The sequence below is a fragment of the Nanorana parkeri genome, unplaced genomic scaffold (assembly GCF_000935625.1).
Source record: "Nanorana parkeri isolate BGI_ZX_2015 unplaced genomic scaffold, ASM93562v1 scaffold871, whole genome shotgun sequence".
In the NCBI taxonomy this organism is placed as follows: domain Eukaryota; kingdom Metazoa; phylum Chordata; class Amphibia; order Anura; family Dicroglossidae; genus Nanorana; species Nanorana parkeri.
In genome coordinates, this window is record NW_017307139.1 from 325,577 (window position 1) to 338,139 (window position 12,563).

The 12,563-nt window shown below is 41.5% G+C and overlaps 1 protein-coding gene across 2 annotated transcripts in view; it reads left to right on the forward strand.

Annotated features, from left to right (window-relative positions):
• The window catches only part of STOX2 (storkhead box 2), a 178,824-nt gene that overhangs the window by 144,924 nt on the left and 21,337 nt on the right, over positions 1-12,563 (forward strand). For both annotated transcript variants that reach the window (XM_018565669.1, XM_018565670.1), the window contains exon 2: positions 6,354-6,506. In XM_018565669.1, coding sequence (XP_018421171.1) covers positions 6,354-6,506 — 153 coding nt within the window. The remainder of the gene's footprint in view (positions 1-6,353; positions 6,507-12,563) is intronic.

Here is a 12,563-nt window from a genome sequence, read left to right on the forward strand (position 1 = left end):
TTGCAAGCTGTAAAAGGCAGATTGCTGGAAAAGGCACATAAGCTTTTTTTCAGGCAGATTACAGCGCTTTTGGCCGCATAGACTTCAATGGAAGTGCATGAAAACGTGCGACACAAGCATTTTGCAAATTTCTGTGCGCACGTTACCACAATGCATTTCAATCAGCTCGATAAAACTTGCGTCTTTGTATATGCTTGTCTAACACATGTAAAAATGTGCACATCGCACTACACACGCTAGATGGTATGCTAAACAAAGCGTGTGCAAAAACGCTGCCGCCTAGGTGTGAACGGAGACTAAGGGCTTGTTCACACCAAATGCAGACCAGATCTGCATGAGTTTCTGCACACGCAGTGCAGGGGGTTGGGCCACGTTTTTTCGCCGCGTTTTTTGTGTTCCCGGGCCGTTTTTGGTTTAAAAAAATGGGCTTTCAGTGCGTTCCAGGGTATTTGCGATGCGTTTGCATGCATTCCAGAGCAGGTAAAAATAGGGCTTCCTGCAGTTTTTCTACATGCTCTGGAACTGAACACTGCGGTGTGAACTAGAGCCCAAAATACCATTGGAATACATTGGACACAGTTTTGATCCGCTCTGTAACTGCTCTGCTCCTGGAAAACGCTTGATGTGAACAAGGCCTAAGCTACACAGACATATTTCAGTGTTGCTGCCTATGTGATCAGATGTATGATAGGTAAACAGAATTCATGAATGCAGGCAACATAACACTGGACCAGTATACCTTGTACTGGAAATGCCATGATGTGTAGACAGAATTTGTCTGCAGTGTGTGCTTACAGATTTCCTAGCAGAGAAAACCACGCTGAGACATTGTAAAGAGTGATACGCAGTTGCAGGTCGCAGTTTGGTTGGTAGCATTCATCTCTGTTAACATCCATGCAGACTGTTGGCCTGTCACTAACATCCGTTTGCTGTTTCTTTTTCTGCAATGTTTTCCTTTTTACACATCTGCTTTATTTCATACCATGCGGTAGTTAATACTGACGGCCCGCAGACATCTGTATACTACAGAACTAGCCTTTGAGATGCATTGACCCTTCACCACTCAGGCGGTTCATTAGGAAGTGCGCTGGAAATTTTCATCTGTCTATGACATGCTCCATTCACACACACTGCAGGCCCCCCGAAAAACGCTGAACTGCACCGCTTTCTCCTCTCCCTCTGGCTGTGAGCAGGAAAAACGAGAACTATCTATAAACAACAACAAAAGTTAATGGACTCCATAAAGGATGGGAATGAAACAAGATTTGTACTATGTTCTGTGGCTTCGAGAGAACCATTCTTAGTACATTCTGGCCTCGAATGAATGTGTTTTGTGTACATTAGGAAATGCATCACATGCCACTGGCAATGTGCTGCTGGTAAACATTTCAAATGTAATTTTTGCACTGGAGCTATAGACTCTCCACATGAAAGACTCACTATACCCTATGTGGAGATTGCCCTGAGACAAATCAGGTCTCCATTGAAAAAAAATTGTTACTTAACTGTATTATGTTGGGAAAACACCATATTACAGTTATACTGGAATAAACATGCTTGTTTTGCTCCTATAAAGTCCTTTTTCATCCACTGTCAATGGTAGGGGGTTGTCAGAGCAACTCAAGCTCCAAGTCCTGATTAGGATATAGTTTGGGCTGTACAAATGTTCACATGGAATTGCATGTTAACTGAACATGTGATCTGTATCTTAGCAATTTATCCTAAAATGTTAATAGCATCTTTTTTGCTTCCTTTTCTTAGCTGTCAAGTTGCCGCTTGAGCGTTTTTCTTCCCCTTAGCTGCGGGGGATCACACTTCTCAGGAGAAATCATGAGATCAGGTACAGACCGAACCTGGTGGGAACCTGAGCTCCTCTGAACCCAGAAAGGAGCTCCTCCCGAACAGAGGAGGAGGCTCCTTCCCAGCCCACCCAGTCAGCTGATGGTGGGGAATTTCCTGCCTTTTTAATGTAAGCAAAGTTGCAGGATGCTAGGCCATTGTTAAACTTATATGGGCACATGCCTTTATTAAATTACATTTACCTAATATGGCTGTGTGGCCATATAAAGTAAATGACATCAGCGCAAACATCCCGCCCCTTTGTTTACATGCAGCTGCAGGACAGGGAATGTCCTTACCACAGCTGATTGGGCACAAGTGCCCATGGATCATCTTGTTCGAAGGAGCTCAGGTCCAGACCAGGTTTGGTCTGAACCTGAGCTCATCCCTATTCTTTAGCTTCATGGAGAGAGGCAGAAGTGTCCCAGGCTGCAGACAGGAATAATGAGATGATTGAGCTCCCCCTGCCTGTGTGTTGCAGCCAGTCAGCAGCTAATGGGCCGAGACCATCTAGTGCTCTCCTCTTCTCCCTGATGCTCTAGGCTTTGGGCAGCCTCTCGGCATCATCATGTCAAATTCAGGGCTATTAACCCTACATTGTACATGGAAGAGACAAGCTTGCAACCATGCCTGGGAGGGAGGTTTCGCCAAACCAGCCCTAAAGATGTTTTTATCTAATTCCTGGATTTCAGCTTTAAAAATTAAATATGGCGGTGCTTTATGTACATGGAGCTGATTGCATTGGAGGATTTCTTTCTCTTTTTCACTACCTTTAAAAAAAAACAAAAAACTTTTCTTAATTTAGCCACAATTTTACACCTCTAGCTGAAAATGGAGTCCTGGTTGGAGAAAGGGTCTTCGGGGTTCAGGGAACTCTGGAGAGGTGACCTGTTTTCATTACTGTGCACAATGACATATTTGGTGTAAAACGACGAAGGGTAAATGATACTGTTACATCAGAAGATGGTGACCAAGAAAGAAAGCACCTGGTTTCCTTTAGCATGCAGTATCACATCGCATCACATATTTTACAGCTTGATGAATTGAGCCCTTTGTAGTAAATGTGGTTGGGTACATATGCTATTTTTGTTAGGGTTTTGTAGTCGCCGTAATGCACCGTAGTGCACACATATTACCTTACATATTACCCTGTCTTTTTGCAGCCTGTGTACACATTGGGAAGACTAACTACTCTAATTAACTGACCATTTGTCACCAAGAAAGAAAATGATTAGAAATCCAAATGTGAAAAGTTGTCCCCAGAACAAGAGTTCAAGGTACATCTTCTAAAGGGGCCTCCTGTTCCGGGGATAACTGTTGAAGAGGAGAATTCGCCTCAATTTTGGAGATTGCCCCTAACTTCCTGTTGCATACATGAGAAAGGGAATTTAAGGGGTTGTTTACACCATCTGCAGTCAGGTGCGTTTTTTTAAACCCAGTGACCAGCTAGCCCCATTCACCCCCCAACACGCTGGCTAGCACACAGGGTCCATGTCCCCTCCATGGTGTCCCCAGCCCTTCCATAGCACACAGGGTCCATGCCCCCTCCAAGGTATCCCTAGCACACAGGGTCCATGTCACCAGTCCTTCCCTAGCACACAGGGTCCTCTCCATTGTGTCCCCTGTATATAGGGTTCATGTCCCCTCCATGGTGTCCACAGTCCTCCCATAGTTTGCCTAGTGGCAGCACCGACCCTGTTTCCAGTAAGGTCAATTCACAGTAACACTGTCATATAAGTAAGAAAGTTTAATCAAAGAAGGATACTTATCATTATTGCTTCTTAGTTCTTTTGAATCAAACGTTCAGTGTCTTGCAGAGACATTGGTGCTGCTAGAATCTTTAGCATGCAACACTTATGAATGTGTTGGATGCATATGTCTCCCTGCTGCCTGCAGTGGTTCTTCACAGCTATTATGCCACTAATGTCTCCCTTCAGAGCTTTAGAGACACACTAGTGACTTGGTGTCCAGTGGGGGGATCCACAGCGGGTAGATGCAGTCATTGATGCACCTGGAGTGCTGAAGATACTAGCGGTGCCTGTAAGTACAGGAATGCGAAGATTTGGCTCTATGGAGGTGCTGAGAATTAATATTGTAAATGTATTTCTTAATGCTGTTTTTTAAACTCTCTAAAGAGATGACAGTGTCTCTAATACATATTTTCTTTATATGCCAATTTATTGATTCATTCTTCTTTTCTTTTTTTATTTACTTTATTGCTGGGATCTGCAGAGTTTACATCATTCCTGTTTATGATTCGTGTAGTATTTGAATGTAAAAGTCATTCACAAAGATTATTTTGCAGGTTTATTCTCCTAAAACATTGATAGCTTATGGCTGACTTGAACAATGAGTCTCTATGAGGTGTCTGCTGAGTAGAGTGGGAAAAGAAGCTGCTTGAGGTGGTGATAAAATAATGACTCGTGAGATAAAATTCCCATTCATGAAAGATAGAGGCTTTCAGTGGTTTTATTTTCATTTCATGTGGACAAAATATATAAATTCCACAGTGGGGTGATATTTATTTTTGTGATGTGAAAACTATCATGAAATAATGTAATAACCGTATGTAACTCGTGTAGCTTTTTGAATTGATTGTGATTCCTTCAAGGCCTGGTGTCATGAATAGTGATTTCTCTGCTGCACTGAAGTAATCACTGGAGATTACAAACTGCTAGAAGCAGGTAGTCCCTGTATGAGTTTAGCTACAATTAGGGTTGTACCGATCCTAGTATCGGTGCCAATACCGAGTATTTGGGTGAGTACTTGTACTCACCCTAATGCTCCCGATGCCTAGCCCACTACCGGAACTTCCGGTATCAGGAAGCGGGGCGGTGAGTAATTACACGCAACCCGGTTTCCTGATTGGCCAGGAAGCCAGCTCCATGCTCCCTCATCACCAGGGAGCATGGAGCTGGCTTCTTGGGAAATCAGGAAGCTGGGGGGCGGGTATTGACTGGCCACAGCTTCCTGATTGGCTGAGAAGCCACCTCCACTTGGTGATGAGGGAGCATGGAGCCAGCTTCCTGACCAATCAGTAAGCCGGGAAGTGTGTAATGACTCGCTGGCCAATCAGGAAGGCGGGTAGCGAGTCATTACCTGACCCCCTGCTTCCTGATTGGCCAGAAATCCGGTTCCATGCTCCATGCTCTCTGTTTCTCCAGGCATCATATGAGTGTGCCACATCATAACTCTTTGATGCACAGAAGACATTGAAACCAACAGGTATGTGGTCTTCCATGGTTTCACTCCGCATCTGCAGTTACACTGCAGACCTAGTCAGGCTGAATGAAAACAAAGCGGTGTACATGCGGGCCTGGGCCTGCGATGGCAGCTTTTAGTGCTCAGAGAAGGAATAGGCTAAGGTAATCAGTTATAAATGCAAAATCACTTGTTACCAATGGATATATTAAAATCCATATACATATCTAGGGGTAATTTTCACTCAAAACTCACATTTTTTGTGATGCTGGAGTGCTAAATCCCCAAACTGTGGAAATGCAACAGGATGAGTTGGAGCACCCATCTTGCCTCAGGAGGAGTGTGACTCCAAGGTGGGCAGGAACAAAACCAGTAATTATGCATAGCGGAATCTATGCAGATGTAAAGATTTTAGCATTTTCGTGCCGTGCTGGAAACGCTATATGTGAATGGAGCCTCAGCAGCCAATATCTGCGCATCTGTTGATCATTGTGAAATTTTGTTTTCACTAGTGCTAACCGATCCTATTTATTTTTCATCTTCTCCACATAGCCAACATGTGTGACAGGTTAAATCTGAAGGTACTCTATCAGGACACAAAAATGGGAGCTGCCCATACTGCCTCGTTTTTGAAGAGGCGGGCTTCAGGTCAGGTCAGACTGATCCTTCACCATTTAGTGAGTCGCAAACCTGAACAAGCATTTATATATCGGATGTTCTTAATATGCATGTGCATGGTCCAGGACCGTGATCCATGATTTGCCAAGGACGACCACACCAAAGCTTGCACCTTCCAAACAAGAGGGAAATAGCAGCTTCCAGATATCACTCGTATATTTTTTTTTTTTTTGTAATACTAAATTGGCCATCAGGTGCGTTTTGTCTTCATAAAATGTATTAGCAATGTGTTTCCAGTGTTCACTATATCAACTTGAAATAACCTCCATCCTCTACACGGATACTTTGCAAGCAGTGGAATATTGAGATTGTAATTACAAAGCACATTACACTAATTCCTTATTCCCCACCCCTAGTGCCTGTAAATGATTGTAATCCTCTCCTCCAGGAACAGCCCACATCACACACTTCCCTGTCTAGCCGTGCTGCTGTACGCTGCAGTGGAAAGCGAATGAGTGTTCAGCAGGGGGCAGTGGCTTTGCCACTTGTAGTGGGGAATGTGTTAGTGCAGTACCTGCCTGCAATGTCAGAAAGTATGTACGCTATTCATTTTTTTGCTATACATTTATATTTTCTAACCTTTTTATGCATTTTAGACACATTTTGATATGACAAATATGCTTCTTTCTTTGTAGGTGATGTATCCCCCATTAGTATGTCTCCAATCAGCCAGTCACAGTTTATCCCTCTCGGGGAGATCCTTTGCTTGGCCATCTCGGCTATGAACTCTGCAAGAAAACCTGTTACGCAAGAAGCACTAATGGAGCACCTAACAACCTGCTTTCCAGGTAAACACAGATATATCTGCCCCTGAACTCCCTTGCACCCATTATATATATTGTTCTCCTTTCTTTTACACTCTGCCTCTCTTGCTTACACTCTCTCTCTCTCTCTCTCTCTCTCTCTTCAATGACATTAGGCAGTATGTTTGATGTCCATACTGTCACTGCTGGAAACAAGAACAGATTTCTTTTTTCATGTCAGGCACTTGATTTTGAAGCATATTCTGTGTTTACGTTACAGACATCAATGTGAACTGTGTTTCTAGTTTTATATTGACCCGGGGTGGCTTAGAGCACACTTTTTTTTTTATCTGTGTCCTCGAGGATATTTTCTCTCACTTCCTATTCTACAGGAAGGGAAGAGGACATTTGCCTAAAGTGAGGGGAAATGCCAGCTGGTTGTCCCATTGAGTGGTCCCCCTCTATATCTCTTCTGGGGAGAACTTTTTTAGATTATTCTATGTAGGAATGCAGACAGCTAAACACATGACGAAGGTTCTAACATTCCATACTTCAATTATAATTCTTGATGTAGAATTGTCAAATAGAAATAAATTCTTAACCTGAAACGGATGCTTTTTCCATCACAAGCCTTCGATGACTCGAGCACTACTAAACGTTCCTACATGCAGGAGCCCTTTAATGCATTGTTTTTGTTGTATGACTTTTGCATCTATATGTTGTGGAATTTGAAGCATGTCCATTTTTGAATCCACATTAAAGCCTAAATGCTTTTTGGTTTTATAGTACAATTTATGCAATGTACCCAACAGTCACACTGCAGTATGCTTAAAAAAGCTGAAGTCACAATGCTGTGTGCGGGGAAAGATTTTTTCTTAGCAGCATACCGTTTTCTTTCTGACAGGTGTGCTGACAACCAGGGCTATGTTTTGCCTGCATTGGTTAGTGCACAGGTCTGAAATAGGTGAACAACCATCACCCAGCTGTGGAGGAACTACAAGACTAAGCATGTTCTTTAAGCCAATACCGTGTTAGTATTTATTAGAGTTGTAGCTCCCCAAGATCAAGGTCTATGTGGATGCAGTAGCTGCATAGTTTTGGTATTCTAGATCCAACCTCATACCTTACTTTGCCTTTTAGTATGTCAGGTCTGAGCAGTGTGTTGGTATATGCTTTTTATGTAATGTTTCATGATGGGTGTCATTTGATAAGCGTTGAAGAATTTGTGTGGAAAGGAATTGTTCTTTATGTGTCTATTCTAGAAATGGCAACCTTTCAGGTGCCCAATCGTATTATCATAGTGGTACCTTCATTATCTGTACCATCAGCTGTTTCAGCTACACTCACCCTTCCCCTAAAACATGTAGCCCAATCATTGCTGTTACTCATATGCACATTTTGACTTTATCAAAAGCCACCTAAACCTTCAAGAAAACTTATAGCAAGATAATATGGAGGTTTCCATTGGTAAATTAAATTTCAATTTTTCAAAATGCTAGGTGCCTGGCTGTGATGTGGTATGATGGCGTCAATACTTTTGAAGTCACTTCGCTGGAAAAAGAAGCAGCCAGGCCACTAGAATTTTTACAAAAAAGTCAGCTATGGCAGCCCCCATGTATCTACCAGCCCAGATTTCATCTGCATCTCTCACCACTATCTCTGGATGACAATTGAAAGGGTTGCTTTACAAGTAAATAGGGCATTATCCTTCTAATTGTATTGTGTGAACAATGTACTTTTATACAACAATGGTTTGCTCCTTTTTTAAGGGGGGGGTTAACAGACTTGACATTTGACATACTTTTATTTCTGATTTTTTTATTTAACATTAATTTCTTGTTTTGGGCCCTCCTGGAGCATTGTGCAGTGTTCTAATATTAAGATATTTCACACATTAGTATGCATTTTTAATAGGCTGTCAGTGCGCCACGGTGCACATTTTGTATTGCACTGTACCACAGCACATGTGCTTTAAAGAGCTCTGTTAAGGTATGTTGGGGCACCACTCAAAATAAATAGCATAGCTTCTGCAAATTACCCTGCAAAGCATAGACGTTAAGCCAGACTTAGGGCAGACCTTTCATGACAAAATGAGACTCTAATGTTAACGTTATGTTTTTGGTATAATGAGCTTGATTCCAATCACAGTGTGCTGCTGATGCATTTTAGGATTAGGAGACTGCTGACAGCCCAGTTCCAGTAGATGTCCTGATCTGTTGGTTGTGTGATGTCAGTGAACTTTCTCCTTCCCTCGTGGTCAGGGGTTAGGCTGGGACACTGGGCTCAGGTCTCTGAAGTCTCTTGGGACTTCATACGCGAAGAGAACATAAGAAACATGTTCTCATCCTTTTCTAAACATTTAATTTATGCAGGGAAACCTTAGAAATGATACTGGCGCATCTGATATGTCATTATATTAAGGTGGAATAGAATATTATATAGAGAAAAGAAGAGGTTTAAGATGATCCTGTATTAGGATCACGTTGAGAAAGCAAAAAAACAATAGCTGTGACAAATGAACCGCGTTATGAAGTAGGATGTGACCTTTGTTTTAGAAGGTATTCCAATGGGCATTCACCAAAGGGGTTTCAGTAACCTAGTCAATTCATAGCATTGAAAATTCTCCAGAAGGCATATTAATGATGATGGCTAAGTAAGTGTCTCTATGAAAGCAGTATATAAGCCATAGTTTGTACAAATAATGCAATCATTCATATTTGTTAAAGAATACATACATGGGCACTTATGCAGGAAACCATGTGATGCGCTCTTTCTTAAACTAATCCCAGCCCTATCCTGGTTGGAAAAAAACTAGTCATATATAGCATATCTTTATATCATATAACCATATCTTCATTGCTACTAAAATGATTATAGCCAAGTCCTGGAAAACCCCTTTCTTAAGTTTTGAGTAGGTCAAGAACCGAATCAACAGTACTTTTGTCAATGAAATGTGTACTGCTATACTAATTGACATACACAACTGCTTTCTGGTGATTTGGCAACCTTAGATTACTTATTCTAAACCAAGCGATTTCCAAACCTCTCTTTTGTCCATCTGAAACCAAGACACCTTCAAGTTCTCCTATCTTGTCTCTTTGATCTTCTCTTTTCTACCCCTGTGCCTTCCCTGTCCACCTTTTTCCTTTCACCATCATGACCCCTAGTTTACTTACCTTAGCACTCCTCCTCTTTGAGTTCACATTATTCAGCAACTGCTCCCTGGGGGATGCTAATTCCTTATATTTATCCAGGTTATACCGCTTACTTTTTATAGTTGCCATACATTTGTGGCAGATTACCGCATTTGTTCTTTTTTTCTGTTTTCTTTATCTGTTACCCTGATGTGTCCTTTGTCATACCTTTATTGAAGTGACCATTTGTTTAATACCTAATCCTTTTGAAAACCCAATAAAACATTTGTGGAATAATACACACATGGGCAATGTGAGAGCTGCTGCACCCCCATAGAGTAGACATAGTCATTAGTAGATTGCATAATTAAGGAAATGTAGTTGTATTGAATGCTGCACTGTGTTTAAGTATGTTTCTGGATTAAATCCCCCATGATCATTGGGTCATGTTTCTTGCACAAGTAAGTAAGACTTGGTATGTTTAGCATTGTTCACATGTTGTCCTGGAAAGCAGGTGTTTCTATAGCACTAACCCTTAAGTTGTCCCTAAGGGGTATGTGATATTTTAGAGCTTGGTTAACCATGGACAGGGGCTAGTAAACCACAGGAAGGAAGGAATGCAGGAATAACAAACCCTTCTAGACAAATATACTGCCCAGCTTTTCCTCCAATCACAGCCAGCTAAAATATGCAGAGCAATAAAATCCAAATTCACTCTGCTGCCCTAGAAGTGACATTCCTTTTTATATTTTTTTCTACAACGGTCTTGTATTACATTTAATTAGCATGGATTGAATCACAGCCTAAATTCCTACAGAGTCTGCAGGGTAGTTAAGCTGGCGAAAGAAACACTCAAAGAAATAATTTTTCAGCAAGCTACATTATAAAAAAAAAAGGAAAAACCTCACTCTTAGTTTGTAAAAGACAAGGAATAATATTAATTTTGTACTTGAAGAGATATCGGTCTCCTTCCTAATTCAGACCTGGTAACAGCTGGGGACGAAAACTAAGAAACCTTGCTCAGGAATCCATCTTAATCTTCAATTCTCTTTTATTGCATTCGCACGTTACTTCAAACAAGCTAGCTCACCTTTTCAACTCTCTCCTTCACTCCTTTCTCGGCTTCCCTTCCTCTCCCGGGTGACTGCTTTTTTACTACCAATAGACGAGGAAGCCTACAGCCAGATAATGTTTATAGTCAAAGAAAAAGTTATCATATAGAGAAATTTGGTAGGTTTTGTCAACAATATGTAATCTGCTTAATGGTAGCTTGTGCTTTGTCCACGCAGGACAAAGCCCAGGTTCACCTTAATTGCCTCCCTCCCTAGCTGCTTATTCTTACCCTCCTTATGCTCCCCTACCACTGCATTTGACAGTTTCTCAACCATGGTGCCTTCTGGCGTCGTGAGGGGTGCCTCAAAATATAAAGACAGCGTCATGCCTTTCCATGGTGCAGGTGGGTCAGTCACCAGCACCATGGAAATAACTGACGCTAATCCAGGGAGGGTGGGATACATTCAGAAAAGGATGGAAATTCGCCACTGCCTGGATCTGCTCTGCCTCCCGCTTTCTGTCATGCTGCCCTAGCTGTGGCTCCTCATGTGAAGGGGGTGCTGAGGACTTATATGAAAAAGAGGGACTCTGATGTGAAAGAGGGTCTTCTAGGGTGAGGGGGAATGACTCATGTGATCGGGCTCTGATGTGAAAGGGGAAATTCTGATTCGTTTTTTGGTGGATCAAAGGGATGGTAAGCATTATCTGCAGCTGGGAAGGGTAGTAATTAAGCAACCTGTTGCTTCTTCTTTCTGCCTCTGCAATACTGTGTGTTGTCATTTAGCAAAGTGTCTAGAAGAATAGCCCCATCTGTTGCCTCTTAGAACCCAGGGAGAAAATTTATGTGTTCAAGGTCACATTTTTGAAATGACAGGTGAAAGCTGTTTGGTTGCTATTGTGCAACCATTTTAAACAATGCTTTAACTTCCCTCTCTGTTAATGGTGTTACATCTAGCCATATGATATACAATATTCTCCAATGGCGGGCATTACGTACTACAGGTGCATGGTGTATTTCTCATCTGATCTCTACCAATGGGTTGGTCTAAAAGATTTTTTTTCAGGAACGTGTCCTGCAACTGATGTTGATTTAATCTCACCCATGCACACACTTGAACCTTCAACTTTGCATGACTCGGAAGCTTTTGTTACAGTGGACTGTAGTGCTAGATGATTGCTTCAAGAAAGGGTAGAGATGTAATTGCTCATTAAATTTTACTTCTTTACGATTGTCCTTACTTTCTCATACTGATAGTCATATGTGTAAGAGAAATAAAGGATATCTTCTGCATTTTAACTACTACAATTTCAAAATTAAATTGTTGCTTCCTAAACAATTTTTTCTTAATAAATATCTGTTGAACAAAGCAATGACATCAGGCTCAGTGGAGTTGCTAGGATTCCAAAAAACGGGCACCTTTGTGCACACAAGTTGTAGAATGTGTAACCTGTCATTTTGAGGCCATGTCATGCTAATCAGTGGGCATAGTTTAAAAGGGTATGGTTGGAGCCTGACTCTGTTGACTGTATACACTCCACACATATGCCACGGTACCCACAAGTTATGCTTTAATTACTGAGCTACAGGTGAGAATGCCACAGAAAAACCTCAAGACAAAGGATCATTTTTAAGAATCAAAACTCTGGCATTATATATGCTTTTCTTCACACATAAGTAGTAAAAATATGTGTTTTGAGTCTACCTTAAAGTGTATTTCCACTTTTGCAGGCAAATTGGGTCACCTATTTTATATTTGTTACATGTTCCTATTGCCATAGCATAACCTTTAATTTCAGTCCTAAGTCTTTCTTTAAGGAGAGATTACTGTGAAGGTACTGAGCAAAAAACATGGATTCAGCCATGGTGCCTGCTGCAACAAAACATCTAAAAGTTAAGAATATATATATATATATA